This window comes from Camelus dromedarius, chromosome 11, assembly GCF_036321535.1.
Source record: "Camelus dromedarius isolate mCamDro1 chromosome 11, mCamDro1.pat, whole genome shotgun sequence".
Classification (NCBI taxonomy): Eukaryota; Metazoa; Chordata; class Mammalia; order Artiodactyla; family Camelidae; genus Camelus; species Camelus dromedarius.
Window position 1 is genome coordinate 49,758,855 of NC_087446.1, and position 23,293 is coordinate 49,782,147.

Sequence of the window (23,293 nt, forward strand, 5' to 3'; positions counted from 1 at the left end):
TTACACACAAAAAGCCTGATAGATAATTCAGACATATATTCCTTGATATGCCTAGAGTTGTCCTGAATTCCAGCAACTGGTTGAAGGTACCTCGTAGCCTGGCTGTACTGACTGGCAAAAGTTTGATGAGTTGGCCCGTGGCACCTCAGTCTTACCCATAGAAAAAGCTTCACTTGATGTATCATTAAACAAAAAATCCTTTTACTCCAAATCTTTAATTTAAAATAACTTTCTAGACCTACTAGTTGCCTTTCCTATCTTAGTATATGCCTTTAATTTTTTTTTCATATTTTAGGGTATTAAAATACTCCTATGGACATTGCTATAACCATTTATAACCATTAGTTGCATTGTTCTACGTTTTTGTAGACAGGATTGCAGAATTTAGTATACTCAAATGTATAAAGAACAAAGCAAAGTATTGCCAATAATCCTCAGCTAGAGATAATAGTTTAAATTTGGGGGTATTTATAATCTTTTCCCCATTCATTAGGAGGAATTATTATTAATGGCTGTGTTACCTTATTTGGTAAGTATAAGTATGTTCATTCAGGCTTTCCCTATAGTTGGGTGTGTATCCATGTAACTGTTGTGGCAGGTGTCACGGTATTGCACTGTTCCCTGAATCAGGCAGAGGGTCTCTGCTGTATGACATCATGGCTTTGCGGTCATTTGTTTCATGGTTTGCCCACCTCTGTGTAATGTGATGCACAGCATAATAAAATCTGGTTGATGTTTGCGATGAAGCAGCTCATTAAACCTCTTGTTCATTCTCAGACCCACTAATAGATACGTGTAAACTCCTACTTTCTTACAGTGTTATTATTAGTGACTTTTCTTACATGCCACCTACCACCCGTTCTGACACAAAGCAGCAGTTTCAAAACAGGTCACCAGAATATTCTGCAGCAATATGAGACTGAAAGGGATAGATACCCAACAGGAACTTCTGAGGGCATTTCAGCAGGAGGAATGCGGAATGATCGCCAGATGACTTGCCTAGAATCCTGCCAAAAACTCCACTTTTGCGAAAAGGGCCTTTGGGAACCGTGATAATGAGGTGTGGTTAGGATTCTGACATCTGCTCTTAAGCTATCCTGGGAAGCCCCAGCCCTTCCAGTACCAGCACTGACAGCTGAGTCGAGCAACCTCTGTTGGCTTGCCTTCCCACTGAACCTGATGCCTCAAGGAAAGTAATCAGAACATTTTATCCTACAGAGCCTGAGGGTTGGCAAACCAAGAAAAGTTTAAGTCCAGCTAGAGCAGCATCCTTACTTGTTTGTTTAATTGATAGCCAACTTTGTGAATTCTCTCTGATCTGTTAAATGCACACGAAAAGATGCAGAGAGAGGCACACGTGTGTGAATTGCTTACCGTCAAACATCCTCATGTGCTGTGTCATATGTAACCAGTTCTCCTGTGCAACAGGGTAGGTGAAAATGAGAATGATTTACGATCATAATAGACTATTTTTGTAAAAAAAAGTATGTTTAAAAAATCTAGTAACATTCAGAACTCTGCTCAGTTTAACAATTTTGAGAAGCCACTTTGTATATCCAGGAAGACTAATTGTATTGTCCCTAATAGAAGGACTACCTTAGCATCCTTTGCTTTATAATGATTTTGTGGAAGAAAACCAAAAGGAACAAACGTTATGAATTTGTAAAAAAAAAAAACCAGATAATAATTACACTAGGAAAGCAAAATTAATTTCATCTCCAATCTCCCAACTCATGGTTACTCTGTGCTCAGTGCTTTGGAAACATACAAAAATTTCAGCTCATGAGAGTACAGCTTGGTAGTGGTTCTCTGGCAGACTGAAGGAGTTACCCCGTCTTTCAGCATGCCTAATATTCTCCTCAGGAGTGATTTGAAGCCAGAGAACCTGGGAGTCTATATAAAATAATCTCATACTAAATCAACAGTCATTTTATATGTAGGCTTCCTCCTCATTTATTTCTGAAAGCCGTCAAGTTTCCTAGTACATATGAGTTTCTTGCATAGATGGACTCTCACTGGGGAGGCTTCTTAAAACTACTTAATGTGTATGTGCTTTTTAATTGTATGCAGACTTTTTATATTTGCATATTTATTTTCCCCATATTGGTCTAATCCAGATGGACAGAGGTAAATAGGAAAAAAAAATCAAAATGATTATGATCTTTAATATTTTCTTTGGTTCTTTTGATCTGTATGGTTGGCAAAGCAGAATTCTCATCCTATTTTTTGAAAGTATATCATTTTATGTTATATGCTATATGAGGAGTTTTGGCTATGTGTAGCGTCTCATATTATGCCCTTTAGAACTAATGTTCATTTAATCATTGATCAAATATTTGAAAATCCCTGAAGAACAAGAGCCATGTATTCTTAGTGCTTGGCCCTCAGTAATGATTTTTGAAATAATCTTCTGTGCCAAAGAAAGTGTGGGGGCATTCAGGTCGAATACAGTAAGATCTCTAACCTAGAGGAACTCATAGTGTAATGGGGGAAACAGATATGTTATATATGTGCTGGGTCTTGAGTCATAAATAGAATTAAACCAAACAAAGAAGTGGGCAGCTTCTCAGGCAAAGCGCTCTGTCCCAATGTTTGAAGATCAGTCATCTGCCGCCCTTAAGTAACCCCACTTGACCATCAGTATTTGCTTTCTGAGATGGCTGTTTCATGTAAGGGGTGTAAGTAGACCCGTATTGAGCAGAGAGATGCTTGGTGAGATCCCAGCTGACTCATGTGGAGCACTAACCAATGATTTACTTAGCATTGATCTGTCTACTCGCAAGGTCTAGGGAAGAATCAATGTAGCTAACTTTCTATTTCAAGAGGAAAGTGATGAAATTAAATCCTTTTTGGGTTGGGGGGAGGTGGATCTGAGAATGAGATGAAGTAAGAGATGAAGTAAAAGAATTTAACCTGGTATTTGGAGGGGTGGAGAATTTTCACGTAGTGCCTCTTCCAGAACATATTCTAAAGGTGGCTGTAAAATGCAGCAAAATAGTTGGGGACCTCTCTGAGGCAGGAAGGCTTCAAAGATCACATTAAATTACCTGACCAGTGTGAATTACTTACATCTGATTTTGCTTGGTCCTGATTTGGGCTCTTTTAGGCCTGTGGTTCTTTCAATGACTTTGGTCATCTTTCATTTGAACATCCAATAAACAACTTTGGCTTTGCTTTTCTGCTGATCCTTGGCTGCTAATCCTGACTCATTTTTTCCTTATTGTTTTTCTGGTACTGGTTTCAGTCTTACTAAATCTAATTGCTTAACTGATTTTAACTGTGTTGTTCCTAGAGGCCAGAGGGCCAGGAAACTCATCTGGCAGCAGTTACTTTTTGACTCTTGTCTTCAGAGGTCACAGGATAAACAGAGGAGCCCAGCAGACTTTAGTGACAAGCCTCCTTGCTCCTGCTGCTCTGTTGTTTTGTCCAGAGCATCTTCCACCTGCTGTCCATTTGGCTGAAATGCTACCTTCTCAGTGAAGCCTGTCCTCACCACCCCAAGTACAGTTGTAATCGCCCCATCTTCTGCCTCTACCTCCCCTTGGCACTCCCAGCTGTCTTACTATGCTCATGTTTGTCCTTTTTCTTTAAGTCACTCATTGCCTTATAACATAATATGTAAGCTATTATGTTGATTGTTTAAATTTTGTTTCTCCCACTAGAATGTGAATACCATAATTTTTGTTTGTTTTCATGGATGTGGCCCAAGAATCTAGAAGAGTGCTTTAGCACATCAATGATTCTTAATACATGTTTATTGAATAAATGAGTGAGTGATTCCCATGTCCTGTTCATTGCCATAATTAGGAGTAGACTTATTTTGCATTCTTAATACTTATTTCAAATATCTATTTGCTAGAAACCTTTCTTTCAATCAAGTGCTATTGCAGAAAATGATATTTCTCTGTACTGTATGAAAGGATTAGTTACCACTGCGAAAGAATATATAAAGGTTTGTGAGAATGGTTTTGATAAGCTACAGATGGCTAAGAGAATGTTAGATTTTCTTCTGTATGACCATGTACTCTGAGACATAAAGGTATTTACCATAGACTCATGTTATCATGAGCATGAGTTTTATTAACTGGTTTGTAATGTACGAAAGGCTATGATAGCATGCTATACCTGAAAGAAAAAATAAAATGTCATCTTGCTACTCCAGAACAACAAAAAAACTCAGCAGCCTGCAACACTTAAATGTCTCCTGTATAAAAGGGAAAGTAAAAAGTTTCAGAGACCTTAAATTGGCAAAGGAACCAGTAATGTATTGCAATTCTTCCACACTATAGGAGAGGACTTAGAAATGCTGTTAAAATTAACTTGTCTGCATCACTATAAGGGGATGAAGAAGTGCTTTTAGAAAAATCAGATTTATTTTTATAGATAAAAATCCAGAGTTGAAATCATTTCTTCTAAATTCATGGAGCTATGTGCTAGATGAGATGGCTAAAAATGTGTGAAATTCTGGGGCTACCTGTTTCTAAATGAATAGCAGCCAAGCATGATTTTTTGACATAGGTTCTCAGACCTGTGCCAAAAGATGATTAAATTGCTCAAAGGAACAGAGATGACGAACAGGACCAGCTGTAAACCAAGAATTGGTCCACCCAGGCTATGCACACAGCGTGAACTGTAGGAGTGTCCGGCGTGGGAAAGTAACGTCAAATTAATTTGAGTACATTCTTCTGCCTGGTTCTAAATTCCTCTAGGGCAGGGAGTCCGGTAAGCTTGCTTTGTACGGTTATTACCTTACATATTAGATCATTTAATAATACCTTCTCCTCTAAGTCTGTATTAGTCAAACTTCACCAGAGAAACAGAACCCATAGGATCTATCTATCTATCTATCTATCTATGAGGATATTTATTATAGGAATTGGTTCATGGGATTTTAGAGGCCGAGAACTCCCATGATCTGCTGTCTGCAAGCTGGAGAGGCAGGGAAGCCAGTGGTATAATTCAATCTGACTTCAAAGTCCTAAGAGCCAGGGGGTCATTGACATAAGTCCAAGGCCAAAGGCCTGTAAATAGGGCGCCCAATGGTATAAGTCCCAGTAGAGTCCTGAAGGCTCAAGACCAGGAGCCCTGATGTCCAAGGACAGGAGGCGATGGATGTCCCACCCGGAGCAGAAAGAACAGGTTGACCTTCCCTCCACCTTTTGGTCTATACAGTGTCCACCACTTCCAGAGCTATCTTCTTTACTCATTATACCAATTCAAATACTAATCTTTTCTGGAAGAATCTTCACAGACACTCTCAGGAATAATGTTTCATCCGTCACCTGCACATCCCTTAGCCTGGTCAAGTTAACACATAAAATTAACCCTCATGAAGCCCCACAACAATCTTGTGAGGGACACAAGGTTTACCATCCCCATTATCAGGATGAATGACCTGAAGCAAGTCAGTGAACTATCACCATGCTTAGTGGAGGACCACAGAGTTAGTGGTCAGCGAGGACTTAGTAGGTTGAACGTTGGTTTCAATTGAGTTGAACTAGCGACTCATTTTTTTTCCCCATAAGTAAAGAAGTACATCAGTGTGTGGTGGTCAGAAAACCTTTAAAAAGGGAAACACTTAATGCTTATAAAATATATAAATGTTTTCCAAATCCTGTGATTAAAACAAAAGAGTCAACAGATGCATTTTATATTTGTATACTTATGGCCAGAGTCAGCTTTAAGCATAAAGATGATTGTATAGGAGTTGACACTAAACTGTGACTCTAAAATGTTTCTTACTAATTTTTAAGATTTAATTCACATCCCTTTTTATACACTCGCCTCAAATAATAATTTCAGTCTTATAAAGTGGCCGATTGTAGCTGCAGTACTAAATTGCTCTGTGCAAGTCATGAAACTTCTGTGTTACCCTCACATTTGTTAAATGAGGATTGCAAACTGTTGAATGGCAGTGGGCACACAGAATTATGTTTCTAAGAGTGCTTTACAAATTATTGTACATTTAATGTAGGTGAAGTATTGGCTGAATGCATTGAGTGAATAAAATAAGCTTTAAAAACTTCTGAAAATAGACAACAGATTATTTGTTGGAAAAACATCATTAATATTAATGAAACAGAAGTTTAGTACATTGGCTAACAACTTGGACTCTGGAATTGGTCATGCCGGCATTTAGTCTGTATCTTGGCTCTGCCACACTGTGACCTTGGACCAGTTATCAAGTCTCTTCTGTTCCCCAAGCTGGGAACATAGTAATGCCTCAATCATGGAGAAAATGCATGTTAACTGGCTGTTAATAAACATATGTTAAACTCTCAAAGATACGAAGTTAAACTTGATTAGTGTTTTCTCTGCTTCAGATCAATTAAAGGTGGAAAGGCGGTGTTTGTGGGGAAGGAAAGCATTTCTCAAGTGCACCCAGCTTTTTCCTTGTAGACTTGAAAACAGAACAGAGGACCTATGAAGTTTAATGGGCTGCACACCTTTGAAACTTATGGAATGTCTTTATTCTTTCTAGAATTATTTCTAGACATCAATCATGCTTTCCTAGGATTAATAATGAAAATGTGAAACCTTTGTTAAAACATCATGTTCTGTACAATGCTAAAGGTGAGGATGATGGAAAGGGTGTGGAAAACTGAATTATTCCTGCAAATATGCTGAGTGCAATAACCAGGAAAAAGCAACAATAACAAAACAACCACCTTCCAATAAAAACACCTTGTCTACAGGATTTTTAAAAATCAAACAAAATAAAAACAGCAATATTTTCAAAACGATTGGTCTTTTCTAGGAAGATAAAGGATAGTCTTAGAAACCAAAAATAAAATGTGAATCAAACCCAGACAGGTAAGGGGAGGGACAGTGACTGGTCTAAGGATGTCTTCTGATAGTTAGTGACTTGGAGCACTTCTTGTTATACTCATGTGAGGAAAAGAAGAAAAAACTGAGGGCCCAGATGTGGTATGTCATCAAATCAGAAACAGTCAACAAAAAGCCAAAAACCCTGGAAAGCTGTACCTTCAGTGAGAATATTGGCTGGTAAAACATTTCCCTAAATAGAGAGGCACCTTAGAAACGTGATTGTCTTGTCATAGGTACTGAAGAGAGGAGAAAATGAAGTCTCCCCTGAGAACTGATTACTATAAACTGTCCCCCAAGTGGGTAGATGGCCCAAATTCTCACTACCTGTAGGTTTAAAACCTTTACACTATGAATTTATTTTAAAGGGATCCCAGGTTGGAAGTTTTTTTAGGTCCTTCACAGAACCAAGCATGAATTCTCTCTGAAGGAACGCATGAACAAATCTATTCTTAACAGATCTCCGTAAGTAAAACGCCAACAAACATGACTACACCATCAAAAATTACAAAACACATGACAAACAAGTATGAGTAACAGCAGTGAATACAACCAGCAGAATCAGACCTGTGCAGATTTTAGTTTTTAGAATTTTCTATATAGAACATAAAATTGTATTTTCAAATAATATATTGAAATAAATAAAGAGTGAATTAAAAATATATGTAAAGAGTGAAAGACTGGGTCATTTAAAAATGACTCAGTCAGAACTTATTTTAGGAATAAAAATATATTTAAATGAAAATTTTAGTTATCGGATTAAAGAGCCTGTTAGAGAGAGACAGATAATTAAAGTACAAAATATATCTGAAATATACTTTTCCATAATGATGTACAGGGAAATAGAAAATCTCTAAAAGAAAGTAAGAGACATGAAATGAGACATGATTCTGTGCATCTAATCAAAATTCCAGAAGGTAAAAATAGAAAGGCTGGGATGAAACAATATTTGAAGAAAAAAGAAGGCTTAGAATTTTCCCTGATTCTTGAAATGTGTGAATTTTCAGCTTCCAGAAGCACAATAAATTCAAAATGGGAAAAAATTCCGTACCTGCCTAGCCAAGTGAGAGTGAAACTGCGTATCATCAAAGGAAACATAACCTTAAAAGTAGCAAGAGAACAAAACAAGTTACCTGTAAAGAAATGACAGATTGATGATTTCTAACCAGCAACAAAGGGGGCCAGGAGGACAAAAATCTTCTATGTGCTAAAAGAAAATTATCTTAGAACAGCATACCCCATAAAAACTCTTCTGTAATGACAAGAGCCAAGCAGAAATTTTCAGAGAGAGTAAAGCAGACTTTATCTTTACAAACCCTCACCAAAGAAACTTCTCAAGGCAACATTACAATCAAGATACATGAAAAATCATCCTAAAAAGCCAATCTGAGATGCAGGAAGGGATTTGTGGACAAAAAAAAAAAGTTTCATATGCTTTTAAATACAAGCAAAAATGACTATGTGAAAAATTAACTGTAATAACTTACTTATGAAAAAATTAGCAGGTGGTATTAAAAGCCACATGGGACTAAAATTCTGGACCAAGCTGCATATAAGTTGGGAAGAGATGATCAAGTTCAATCACTGTAAGCTCTTTGAATTGCTTGGGAGTAAAGTGGTGATATTGATTAACTGGATTTTACTAATATGTATATCGAGTAAAATTTCCAGGGCAAACTCTTAAGAGACAGAAATAAGTAATATAGCATCCAAGTCAGTAGAGAAGAAAGGAATTAAACACAAACAAAACCTCAATCAATCCGATAGAAGGCAAAAATGAATGTAAAAAGGAAAAGTTGAAGCAACAGAGGATGGAAAATGAAGTGGTGGAAACAAATTGTATTAATAAGCACAGTTAATGTAACTTTCTTGTTAAATAAAGGACAAAGATGGACAGGTTAGCTTAAAGCAGTCCCAAACTCTATGCTGTGTATTAGTTTTCTGTTGCTGCATAAAAAGTTATCACAAATTCAGCAGCTTAACCCAAAACCCTTTATTAGCTTACAGTTCTGTAGGTCAGAAGTCTGCGTGGGCTCCGCTCGGTTCTCTGTTTCAGATCTCACAAGTCTGAAGGCAAAATATTGACAATCCTGGGCTCTCAGCTGGAGGGTCTGGGGAAGAAACCACTTTCAAGCTCATTCAGTTTGTTGGCGGAATTCGCTGGGTCAAACGGCCAAGGGCTATTGAGGGTCATTCTTAGAATTCTACCTGCCATAGGCTGTTTTCAAGAGCCATGCCCCCAACGTAAAGAAACAGACATTCTGGAAGTAAAAGCCTGGAAAATGTTTACCAGGGAAACACTACGCAAAATAAAATTGTTGTAGTTATGCTGGTGTCAAACAAAACAGACCTTTGGGGGGAAATAAAGCATTTTCAGGGTTAGAGTTACCACATTATGATGAAAAAAATAAATTCACCAGGAAGGTGTAACAGTTTTAAACTAACATGTACCCTGTAACAGACCTTCAAAATTTATAAAAGATAAACTGATGGAATTTGATAACTGATAAATCTACCATGATAAATGCTTACATCAAAAAAAAAAAAGAAACACTGAAAATGAAGGAAGTAAGTATTCAGCAGTAAGAACTGAAATCAGCTAAAAATCAAAAGGAAGGGAATAGACACTAGCAGAGATTAATATGATAAAAATAAAGGTACTTTAGAGAAGGCTAAAATAGCCAATAAATTTTTGAAAGCCTAATAAAACTGACAAATCTTTATCAGATTAATCAAGATTAAAATTAAAAAGATACACATAAACCATGTGACAAATAAAAAGGAAATTATCGGTAGAGATACAGTGGAGATCAAAGGTGTAAAAGTATATGCTTCATTCTAGATAAATCTCAGAAAAATAATGGGTGAAAAAGCCAGATGCAGAAAAATCACACTGTATAATTGTGCTTAAGTATAAATATACAAAATACATATAACTAAACAATATTTTATTGTATTTATGGTTATGTCCAGATGACAAAAAACAACAAAATGGGAATTATAAAATACAAGAATTAGAATTGTGGTTACCTCTTATAGAAGTGGACAGGGTAATTTGATTGGGGATAAATATACAGAGGGCTTAAAAGTCATTGTTTTTATTCTGTTTTTTCAAGGCAAATAGTGGATACGTGCTCTACTATTTATTTGTATTCTTTGCCTCTTACACGTATATTATATGCTCTTTGATACATACATAATTTTTAATAATTTTGATGAAAACATCTTGAATATGTAGCTGCATGAGATATAGTAACAAGACAACAGAAAACAGCTTGATTATAGCACATTTCCTAGGTCTAATTTTTAAAATATCCCCTGAAACCAATATTTTTCTTGTATTTGAAATGAAAATATTTAGTTTTACTTTTAGACACTGAATGCTCAGATCATCATTTTATTACAGGGGTACACATTCAGGTTGTTGCTTTTGAATTCTGAGCTTACCATTAAGTTCCTGAAACACTTAGTCCACAGTGTTATAATTACAGCTGTGCTTAGGCAACAAGTGAACCCAAAAATAATGCCTGCTTAAACTCACAAGCCATGTTGCTTGCTGGTTGCCTTACTTGAGAATCTCTCGAATTTGGAAAACAGAATGAAGGTGGTTATGTCAGAAGGTTGGCTTATCAGCCTTTTGTTGGACTTCCTATTTACTAACAGGAGGAACAGCCAGTTGTCCACAGTCAACAACAGTCAAGCCAGCTGAACTTCTTTTCACTCCACTGGCCTATAGATTTGGATCTGTCACCTCACAGAGCAGACTGGAACATTTTGATGCATGATATTATAGAAGCAATATGGCAGACTGTGTAGTGGTGCGGAGTCTGGGAGACTGAGTCAACTCCTTTGTCTCTGTCGTTAGAACTAGCATGTATTAGACATTTCGTTCAGAAACGGGACTGCTGAGATCCTTACAATGAGATTGATTTTCCCTTTGAGGAGATGTTTGCTCTTTTTGTATTCCAAGGGCTCCTTGGTGAATAATGGTTTTTATAATCACATTCTGAAAGCATCCTTTACTTGTCTTTCTGTTGGCCCTCTGTTCATATGTATAGTCACAAAGCCATCGTAGGATGGCATATTTTGTATAACGAGTCTCTCTACAATCACTTACCTATGCTAACAAAATAGAGAAGGTGTGGATACTTTCAAGCAACAAAATAAAAATAAATGTTTCATTGAGGCACTGTCATTTCGTAATTTAGCCACTTATAAGGAAGAGCATGTCAGAAGATGGTGTAAATATTTTTCTTCTGGCTTCTTGCTCAGCAAAACCAGTAAAAAAAAGTCTTATTCTTTCCGTTTATTCTAAGTTATAATTCAGGGTGGTAGAGAGAAAATTGCACTGGGGCACAACGGATTTATTTTGCATTTGTTAACACAAATTTGAATCTCTGCAGACCTTGCCTGAGAAGGTACTTTTAGATTGTGTGTATTTCTGTATTCAGGTGATTTGGGTATCTTTTTCTAAATGCTTCTATATTCTGAGACATGCCCAATTTCCTTATTTAATGATAAAACAGTGCATGACTCATTGTAAATCAGTAGGGATCTGGCAATAAGGCGCAATACATCACAAAAGCAGTGCAGGCCATCATTGGAGATAATAAGCAGGTGCATTATTATTCATGCTTTACAAAATCCTGGTTGTGCTTCTAAAAAGCTGTAGAATGCATCCCAGGTTTAATGTTCACTAGTAGATGTTTGCCAGTGATTTGCAGATATTTCTTATAGCAGTTCATTCAAGGCATCACTAGGTAATTCAGAAAACTTTCCTCCGTGGTTTCACATTTACTTAATTGTCTACTCAGCTCGTGTTCCTCGGTGAGTAAGCATAATCCTTCCTGATTGGACCTTGGCTCATTCGTTGTCTCAGCTGGAAGTGCTGTTGTGTAAGAGTGATTGTCGGTGTGCGTCTGTATATGTGGTGGGGTGTGTGTGGTGGGGGTCATGTGGCAGTGAAAGGGGAGAGACTTCATGCATTGTCCTATACAGTGCAGTATCTCCCTATTGTCAAAGAAATGCATTTAGACTGTGTTTCCATATAGAGTGACTGAGGAAGGAGGATAAGAAAATAATGCTATGCTACAAGGGAAGCGGAGATATCAATAAAACGGGACCGCCACACAGGGATGCACAGGCTGGGCACTGTCCAACTCCAGAGGCCACCATACACTACCCTCTAGCGTTGGGCAATGTATCAACACCACAAATAGGGCATATGAAAGTGTACTACTGCTCCAGTCTTTAAAATATATGATTAATAGGTGTCCTTCTTTAATTCATCTATGTATTAATTTATAATAAATCAAATATGCACATGGATAATGCGAGTAGCATGCATTGTAGGCTTAATATCCTTCTTATTTGAAATCAGGTTTGATTTCTCCATTTTTCCAGGAGTTGCAAAAGATAATCTCTATCTCTGTTGGAATCTCAACTGTGCATCTCCTGTGTCTTCCCACCTGTCTAAGCAGTGAAGGGGCAGGGCTGGGAGGAAGAGGAATATTCTGCCTTCCATGTACTACCACTCCCCCACCTCTACTGCTGCACCCTCAGTTAGCACCATCGTCACCACTGAGTACTGGAGAGATTCTAGAGAACACTGGAAGAGCTCCTTGGACTGCACCCTTTGTCCTAGCCTTTCCCACTGGTCTGTTCTGCAGTCCATGCTCCTCTTAATTCCCTTTTGTTCGCCCATTCATTCATTTATCCTTTTATTCACTCATTCAATAAATATTTACTGAGACCCAATGGTATGCTAGACACAAGGCAAATGATAGGGACGGAATGTGAACAAAGCATACACAATGTCTTCAGTCATGGACCTTATATTCTGGGGGTGAGTAGGTTTGCAGGGTTAATTCAACTACTTTAGATCTTTTGCGTTTTATAGTCTCCCTTTACGTTCAGCTTATGTGGCTAGAATTGGGAACTTTCACTTTCTCCTTATTTTATATGAAGGATTTATAGCACATCAGCTTTATATAATATTAGCTTTTTTAAAATTGAAGCATAGTTACAATGTGTCAATTTCTGGTATACGGCATAATGTTTAAGTCATACATATACATGCAAATATTTGTTTTCATATTCTTTTTCATTATAGGTTATTAGCTTTTGATGCACAGAGCTAGAGTTTCAAGAATACATTGACATTTCCTTGACACAATCTCTTAGGTGTGTCTCAATTCATTTGAGGCCCTTTGCACTGTTGTTTGGTGATCAGAATAACGTTTGTATCAGAAGATGCCAAATTCCATCACAGAAAGTTAGGATCTCAAATGAGACGTGAGAAAAAAAAATCACAAGAAGCTATCTACCTGTCATAGTGATGTCAGGTTTTGTTTTTGTTGTGACCACTTCGTAGAAGCAGGGTTTAGACCTTTCCATCCCCAATTTGTTCAGATGTTGACAATGATGTCACACTTGCACCAAGAGGGTATGGAAAGGTTTATTGTTCACATAGTGAAGGTCCTTGGGGAGCATTATGGCTCCCAAAAGGGTCCAAAAATGACTTGGAGGAGTCAGAAAAAGACTGTTTTGGGGTTTCTGTAGTGGATATGGGGTGGATCCAGGGTGAGGGTTCTCACACGTGGTTTGGACTTCCTGCTGGTGCCATGGGAAAGAGTACTAGGGTTTTCTCATCAGCTTTCCAAGATGTGGGGCAAAAAGTGTAGAGTGGATGGTGAGGCTTGAAAGTAGTCAGCAAACACCCAAAGAATGAAATGAGACACCCTACCAGAATTTCGATGACGTTGGGAGGAATTTTGTGATACATGGCTGCAGTGTGAACAAGGACTTTACATCAATCTTCTTAGTAGCATAGAAATAAACTGAACAATTCAAAGAAATATTGGAACCTTGCTCACCATCTTTTCCTCCTTCCAGTTTAAGTGTTGACGTTTCCTGCTTTTTGACCGATGACTTGTTGCTCCCTGTCATGTTCATGTTCTTCGTGATGAGAAGCAGTCTCTCCTCTTGGCCTGGTTATGTGAAGTCACTCTTTTTTTTTTAATTGAAGTACAGTCAGTTACAATGTGTCAATTTCTGGTGTACAGCACAATGTCCCAGTCATGCATATATATATATACATATATTCATTGTCATGTTCTTTTTCATCAAAGGTTATTATAAGACGTTGAGTATAGTTCCCTGTGGTACACAGAAGAAATTCTTTTTTTAATCTATTTTTATATTTGAAGATTCGCTCATTTTGATGTTGGCTTTGGCTACTGGTAAGTCAGTGTATCCCGAACCATAATTCTTGCGGCAGCAAACATCCTCAAAAGTAAGGTGTGCTATTATAGAGGAACGTTGTAACTTCCCATCCTGTCCCCAGAAGAACCACCATAGGGAATTCTAAAGCACATGCCAAAATATGGGCTTGCTTAGTCTTGAAAACTTGGCATTCATTGCCTATTCATGCTTAAGAATGCCAAATACTGGCTTATAATTCCATCTAAAGAATTTTTCTACAATTAAGGTGTACCTGTGATATGCCTCAAGGAAGTCTATGTAAAAGAAGCATCATTTAAGTCAGGAAAATAATATTGCAGCAATGGGGCAACACTTTACTAGTAATCTCAATTTACTTTCTTAACTGGACAAGGAACTAAAAAACAACAAGTGAAAACAACAAAAAAAAATGAATCTTGGTCGTGATAACAATTATACAAGGACCTTTAACAAATGTTTAAAAAGTAATTGTAGAAATCCCTGAAATTCTTCTGTTACTAATGGCATATTTTGCTGTAATTTTTGTGATAGGAGACACTATTGAATTGAGAAACCATAATCACTATTATCTTTAAGAAATGAAAATTATAAATGCTCTTACAGAATACTTATCACTCCGCTGACTAAATACCTTTCACATTTCACTTATATGATGAATGTAAGTAGCCAGATAACCTAATTAAATTTTATACCACACATATACTGAGGATAAAGTGAATCTTTTCTTCAAAATCATCTCAGAAAATCTGTAAGTGCCTTATGTTCACATTGCTACAAAATCTCATGATATGTTTAATTATTTTAGTTTGAACAAAATTGTATTTGGGGAAGGTGTGAAATCTAAATGTTAAATAAAAGCTAGCTTTGACTGTTATTTAGGTTGTCTGATGGATACCAGTAAAACAAGCAGACAGGTACACCACAGATGTAGTAATTATTTTTGATGGCATGGCCTCAAAGTCGCCAAAAATATGTGTCATTGTAAGTAAGCCTTTCAATAATCACTTTAAATGACAATATAGAATTTTCATTTTAAAATAGGAAGATTTTGGCAACGGACCAAAAAACATGGAGCACCAGCATCAGAGATGCTAATTGTATCTTAACTAGGAAACCACATCTCTAAATCAAAAGAATGATCTAAGGGAGGGTTGCCAAATGCAGTGACAGTCAATTACGTTTCAAGACAGTGCTAAGAGGAGATACAGTGGCTACTGATCTCAGGCAGAGTTGGCAAAGGACAGTTCCTCAAGGTAGGCGGCACTCCCTTAGAGGAAGGTCAAAAGAAATGCACCGCTTCTGATTATAGATCAGAATAAAAGTGTTCCCTAAACCATAACAACATACAAGTGATATATGGTGTAAGAAAGTATGATATTCTGATTTTCTTATCTTTTATAGATGAGGGAAAAAAGATATCATTTAAAGAGGATAAATAATATAGCACAGGGAACTATGCTCAATATATTGTAATCACCTTAATGAAAAAAATATATATATGCATATGCATGACTGGGACATTGTGCTGTACACCAGAAATTGATGCATTGTAATTGACTGTACTTCAGTTTAGAAAAAAAGAAACAAAAAAGCAATTGCAAAATAAAAGAGGATAAATAAAATAGAGATTTAAGATATTCAGAGTCAAAAAGTGAATAGGAAAAATAATATATGTATGATAGGGTTATGGAGGGTGAGAAGGCAGAGGGGGAAAGAAGCAGAAAATAGCTTTATTGATACTTATACGAGGCAGTAAATAAAATCGAAAGAAATAGTAAATACATCTATTGAATGAAGCTTAATTATGAAGATAATCAGAAAAATAGAAACCTTTTTATATTTCAGTAGAATACACGTAAAAATGGAGGCTAGAAGACAAAAAAGAGAAGGAACTATGTAGATAGTTTTGCACATACTGATATATAATGCTGTTCAAGATGTACTGTTAAATAGAGAAAAGTTGCAAAATAGCATGCAACATTGTGTGTGTATGTTTGTTCATTAATATCGTTAATGTATATGCTTGTGTATTAATAGAATTGCACACATTTCTCTTAAATGATAATCCACTGAGTAATGGCAATCTCAAGAGGGGCACTATGTAGCCATAGTTATCATTTTATGACCCTGTATCCCTAATAAATCAGTGTTTTTCCTTGATATCACATGCTTAACAGAAAACTGTATGTAATACCTACATGTGAGTAACTACATATACAATCAGGCTAATAAGAAAATAAGATTGACACAATTGGAGAGTGATACAAGATGCAAACTGACGCTCAGTTAGGTTACACAAATCTTCCACAGAACCTTCTTAGATTTGCAACTTTTAACCAAAGGTGCTGACCTCCCTTCCCTTCAATGTTTAACAGCATTTTAAGACTGTAACATATTTTAACATTATACTGTATCTTTGCTGTTTTCTAATGTTTCAATATATGATAGTCCTGTCTTTATGGAAGAGATGAGCAGTCTCAATTCAATTTGATTGTCAGTTCCTTTGATTTCACATCCAATTATTTAACACAGTCACAGGAAGCAAAATGATTGGCTAGAAGTTCCAGATATCGACAATAAAACATCAATAATTATTATTACACCTGCTAACATGTATCGTGTGCCCACAGGTGATGAATAAGAAACTGAGGCACAGAGAGGTTAATTACTTTGCCCAAAATCCGACAAAACTCAGGTTAAAAGCCGGGCAGGCTGACTTCAGAACTGGTGCACAAAACAATATATTAGGTGTGTGACCCTGCTCACTAACTTCTCTTTATCCATTGGTGAAAGGTGGGAAATAGTGGCTTATTTTATAAAGTTGCTATGGGTATGACAATTATTAAGAGAAATACACCTAAGAGCTTTGTAATGCAGGAAGCTGTATAGCAAATGTAAGATATTACTGCCCTCACTGCTAACTTCATGTTACCATTGTTACCACCCCATCATATAGGCTTAACTCCCCGAGGGGCGAAGTTTTCACTTAGATTCCTATAGAGATCACTTGCTTTTATGATCATCTACTTTCTGACTTTCAAATCTCAACATGTGTGTTCTTACTCAGATTGCACAATATTCAAACCCTAAAATTAGCATATAGTCTACTGAGAAAGACTACCAGACTCAGCATAACGTGATAATCAAGTTCTGAGTTTTGTGCAAAGACCTGGTAGAGAGGAAAGGGGAAGGGAATGATTGTGAGACCCAAAGAGTTAAACAAATGTCTCCCAGAGTAGAGAGAAAGACCTGCAATTTCAAATTCTAATCATCTTCTTGGAGGAGAAGCATCAACACATTTCGTACTGTATTTATCCTACACAGCAACCTTTTTGCATCGTCCTCAGTGCCTCGTCCTCAGTCCCTCCTTCTTGAATCTTTTCCCACAAAGACTGTCCTTGACCAACACCAGAAGTGAATTTGATTTCTCTAATGCAGAAGGTAATTGGATTTTTCTTTATTGAATGCATCCCTTTAATGACTGTCTCCGCTCCTGCCAATTTAGCCGTGAGTGACCTGACATTGATCTGACGATATGACTTTAAAAATAAAGCGTTGGAGCTGAGGGTAAAAAAGACCAGCTGTTGGTGTCAAAAAAAAAAAAAAAAAGCTTTTTGCCTTATCTTGCTATTTTCCTGAGAAAAATCCTTTATCCTTGAATGTCATTTTTACAAAGCATGCTGCTGTAATAATTGGTCATGTAGCAGCAGACTGCCTCCTAGAAAATATAATATTTCCCAGAAAGTGCCCTGGAGAAAACACTGAAAATTGAATAAAATCCACCCAGTAATCATTCTGTTCCTTGAAAATATTTATTACCATACAGACGCTTTCTTGAACAGGATAAATATTGCTGAACAGAATTAATTAAATCTTTTACAAAACTGGTGAAACATGAAATATTTATTTAAGTATTTATTTACTTAACCTTGAGGTTTTGTAAAACTAAAGAATATAGAATTTAAATTTCTCTACTTTTGTCTTCACTCATTTTCTAGTAACAATGTAACTCACCTGATTTATGGTTAATTTTTATTCTATCATCTCGTTCATTCTGCTGAATATCATGAATCTTTTTTGAATGAAGATACAATCTTTGGGCATTAGTCTGAGTGAGAAAGAAAAATCTTGTAATTGTTAAGTGTCAGGAAGAAAATAGATGAGAAAATCGTCAATAAACAAGTTTCCTTTTAAAAATAAGTGAAACAAATGTCTTTCCCTTTTGAATTCTTAGTATTAGTTACATTCACAATTGCCAAAGTGATTAACAGTTTAAAGAAATTCACTGAGAGTTTATATTAAAACCACCTATGACTGGTGACTCTTGAGAGTCAACAGTAAAGCCATAGCACACAAAAGTAGTGTAAACCCTAAGTTAGACAGAGCTGGCGTTAAGTCTGCATTCAGTGAAGGTCAGGGAACTTGCTTTGCTTCTCCTTATCCAAGAGAAGCTTGGGAGTTCTAGCGAAGAAATGATGTTGAGAGAGATCTTAGAGGAGAATTAAAAGTGAATATTACCCAGAGACTGGGCTCCTCACCCACTGTCCTGATATGCATCTTAGCAAACATCTGAAGCACTGACATGCCAGGAAATGTTTCCAGAGACCATTTCTTGGAGGCTGTGTAGCACAAGATGGGCTCGCTGGAGAATTGATGTGCGTTCCACAGAAAGTCCAGTCTGTTGATGGGGTCGCTGATCCGGAAGACATCACCACCTCAATCAAAATCTTTTGTCATAAATGATTAAATCTCACCCATTATAATCAGACCATTGTCAGAAGTTACAACTAAATGCAATGTTAACACTTGAAAAAGAGCAAGAGAAAAGCATATTTTAATGGGTGGTGAAAATTCTTCCGTATTCAATTCAGTATATCTCATTCTATATAAGTTTTCTTAACTTTGAATTTGTCTTCTTTGTTGGAATTTGAGCATTGTTAATTAAACATATAATTAATGAAATCATATTCTCTTCTCTTGAAGGGAATGTAGATTTTCTGGAAAAAGGAAAGAGTGTGTGTGTGCGTGCACACACATATATATACATACACAAACACATTTCCTTTTATTAGAAGAAAGAAGGAAATTCATTCCCTATTCCCATCAGATTTTTAAAAATGCTTTTATAGTACGTTATTTATTTATGATTACTTTGGCTAATTGCTGAAGCTATTAATATGAGATGTGGCCAATGAGCAACTTACTTTTTGATGCATTTTTGTGCCTTTTAAAATTGAAATATAGCTGAGTTACAGTGTTATATTTGTTTCAAGTGAACAACATAATGATTCAATATTTCATAGATTATACTCTAAAGTTATTATAAACCATTGGCTATACTCCCTGTGTTGTACAATATATCCTTGTAGCTTATTTATTTTATACACAGGCGTTTGTACCTCTTACTGGCTTACCCCATCTTGCTGTTAATGCATTTTTGATACCAAACATTTATATCAGTTCATTTTGTCATATCACTTTTGAGTTAATATTTTGAAGTCTTTTACATGAAAGATTCCTAGACATTAGAAGGGATACAAAGATGAAATTTCACCTTCAGGAATTCTAAAGACTAGCGAGGAGAAGAGAAAATGTACGTATGTTAAGTAAAAATAGAAGGTGGAAAGGGATACAGGACATGAGAAGGAAGGATCAAGAACTGCAATTGGAGGGAGCGGTGACGACAGGTCAATCAATGGCCATGTGACTTTATCCAGGCTTAGCAGCTGGGCGGAAACTGTGTATGTGAGAAAAAGAGGCAGAAAGATTTGGAAGAATGCTGAATAATTAGAACAAATATGCTATAAAAAGGGTTCAGGTCTTAGAGCCCGTATATCACTGAAGGAAAAAAGGGAGAGAAAGGAAGGTGATATTTTGACTAGTAATATAGGTAAAAATCTAGACACATCAGGAAATACTTGGATTTTGGAGTTTATGATTTAGATAAAAAAGAACATGACATTTTATTTATTATATTATGTTTTGATTTCTTGGAGAAGTTAATAGCATCTTAAAGCTGCTTCCTTATATAAGATAATCTTGATTGATGTTTTTAAAAGAATATTACTATTTGATATGTCAAACGACCTTAAATACACTCATTCATTATGTAAAGTCAAATGAACCATGAAAACTTTTCACCGAAGGAAGCATATTCTAGTTTTTATCTCTGCATATATTCTAATGTTGAAATACATACATATCTTATTCTTAAGAAATGTGAAGTACATACATATTTAAACCTGAATATAAGATTTCTGAAGGAGCTAAATAAATTCCTTCCATTGCTTCAGGTCACCGATATGATGCTTCAGGACAAACCCTATCCTGACTGGGGAAAATCTGCAAGAGCTTTCTGGAAGAAAGGGAATGTTAGGATCATTTTATTCTGGTAAGAGATTGTTTCATTTGTTGACTTACGTCTCACCTCGTTCACAAAGGAGTTGAGCTGGATGCAGTTTTCTTTAGATACATAGAGTTCTATTGAGAGAGAGGCACTTCCAGTGGACACTACGCTCCATTAGAATGATTAAATCCATCATCCTATTTTATGAATTAATCTCTGCTTATACTTTGTTGCATATACCCACTTGCTTACAAGAGACATTTACTGATACAGTAAAGCAAGTAAGTGGTAGCAGAGGTAAGTAGGTTTTTGACTCAGCAAAAGTAAGCTATCATCTTCATCAATGAAATCTGATATAAAAATGTCCCCCGGTAAATACTGAATTTCCAGTATCTTTGACAGAGAGGGAACCTCTTTTCAGATCACATCTGGCTCACTGGCACTTCTTTATGTAATTTCTTTCAGCTCTCCAGCCCAACCATTGCAGTTAGAAAGCAATCCATGTCTTACAGAACTTTCTTTTTTGTGGGGTCAATATTATTTATGGATATTCGAACCAGTTCAGACAGAAACAATAGGAATTTGGAGACAGTGAGTTGGGCCCTTCCCAGGCTGTGTGACACTGGCCAAGCACAGTGATTCCACCTGATGTAGGAAAAGTTATGTCCATAGTCACTCAGAAGCTTTGTAATTCATGAGGACTTGTGCCTCAAAAATTGTATTCTGTTCACCTTTCAAAATGAAAAAAAAATTTGTTTATTTTTGGATTGAATTATGCGGGTTGGTTTTCTCCATTACAAGCTACAAAAATCATGATCACTGAGAACTTGCGGGAAAATATACACTCTGAGCTGCCTTTGTGTTTTAGCACTATTACTGACTGTTGCTGGAGATATATGGCATTTTGAACTCAATTCTTAACAAGTAAACAAAAGTAGACTTTTCAATAATGCTGTAAAAATGAGTATGATTTTGTCGATGTTTATTCACGCCTTTTCTCTATGAGTCAAGAGTGGCCTATATTTACGGCTCATTTAACCTTATTTTTTTCTGTTTCTAAGCTCCCCATATAGCTTGTCTAAATAACATAGAATAATTACAGCAAATATTTATTGACGGTACGATTTGCTCCAGACATTATGCTAAGTACTTAACAGTGTATATATTGACTCATTTAATCCTGACCACCCTATAAGGTAGGGGTTCTTATTATAAACACTGGTCTCTGACTCCAGAACCCCAGTTCTTAATCATTACACTAGACTGCCTCTAGAAAAACAAATGGCGCATTGGTGTGCAAATTCCAAATGATTGTCCTTAATTCTTTTTTAGACAACGGTGCTAAATAAGAAAGTGAGATTCTGGAGAATCATTCCACCCTATAAAATTCTGTACAGGGGTTTTACGAATCATAATTTAAAAGGAGATAGACTCCAATGTTAATAGTATTTATGGGTCATCTCTCTTTTAAAATATCCATTTACTGTTTTTATAGATATTTTGTATTATGTAGTGTATCTTCAAAGGCAGCCCATTGATCACCATTCAGTGAGGCCAGTTACCGAGGTCACATGCATATTATTTGCGGAGGTGAGCTGTGTATATCCGAATGCCCTGATTAGTGTTGTCATTAGCTACTCTTAATTGCAATTGCTGTTCCAGAGGCGAGAAATCCATACTAGATTTTTCCTCAGTCATCTTAGCACATTTTTATTGGGTGGACTCAAGTCTTTCTATTACCAATCTCTTTTTACGAGTGGGTTTATTTCTGACGTATGTGATAACACAGCCCAATTGGATAATCTAAAGCATATTTTGAATGTGATAAAAAATAATTTCATTAGTCACTGACAAATAGATAATATTCTTGAATGGAGAGCAAATAAAATTCACACTTGTTCTTGTCGTCATTGTTTCTGTAAAATTACTGATTATTAAATAATGTATTTTTGAGATGATTTTTCACTGTTATAGTTCAAAAGCAGTATTTCAAATCATGGAAAGCATAAAACAATTGGAGGCAAATTTAAATGCCACCTTGAACATGTTTTTTCTATTTTATTCAATTCATACAGTTAGATTATCTTGACAAACAGTATTCATGGTTTTAAAAAGGGAAAATCTGATGCAAAAAGTTGAATATGGAAATTATGTGGGAAGCAAAGAAATCTTCTTTTTTGTTCATACTTTTCAGACAAAGAGGATTTAGCAAGTATAAAGGGCATTTGTGTTTTTAGCTCTAGGAGATAAAAATACAGAAGTCATAGGCAAGGTTTTACATGAAATGAAAGAGTATTTACATATTATGCATTACCCACTCAAAGTGAGGTGTTTTCTTATGGTTTTGCCCTAGTTAAGGAAAGAGACATTCGTGTGAAAAAAATCTACAATGGAGAAGAAATTTTGCAAAGAAAAGCTTTTATAGGTTGCAGTGTGATTATGTGTCACCGTTAAACAGTACAACATGCAGTTTTGTTCTAGTAAACTTACTTTTTACCTAAGTGTAGCCATGTTAACTCACAAAGGCCTGTCAGAAACTATTTCATTTGCAGCTCTGTGGCTGAGTCCTTTCTTGATTCTTAGTGATAGATGTCTCTATACTGGAGAACTTGGTTTCTGTTTCTTTCTATTATTGTGCAAAGATGAGTCCGCTATAGCACACGGGCCGTTCGGCCTGGGAGAAGACTAAATTGTGGTTGATTTGAAAACACTAAATGGAAAAGGGCAGAGGGTTCATAGAACTTCCCTTCCCAAGCCCTTTCCCAGCCCTTTCGTTAATTAAAAGGAATAACGATTTAAGAATCTAAATCCTAGTTTTGTGTCGTGCACTGTTCTATTTTCCAGAAGGGCTCCTAAAACCCATTTTCACTCACCTATGTC

The 23,293-nt window shown here is 36.3% G+C and overlaps 1 protein-coding gene across 3 annotated transcripts in view; it reads left to right on the top strand.

The window, feature by feature from the left end:
• The window catches only part of TMEM117 (transmembrane protein 117), a 441,213-nt gene that overhangs the window by 275,831 nt on the left and 142,089 nt on the right, over positions 1-23,293 (top strand). For all 3 annotated transcript variants that reach the window (XM_031462722.2, XM_031462720.2, XM_031462724.2), the window contains one exon: positions 20,361-20,458. In XM_031462722.2, the coding sequence (XP_031318582.1) occupies positions 20,361-20,458 (98 nt within the window). The remainder of the gene's footprint in view (positions 1-20,360; positions 20,459-23,293) is intronic.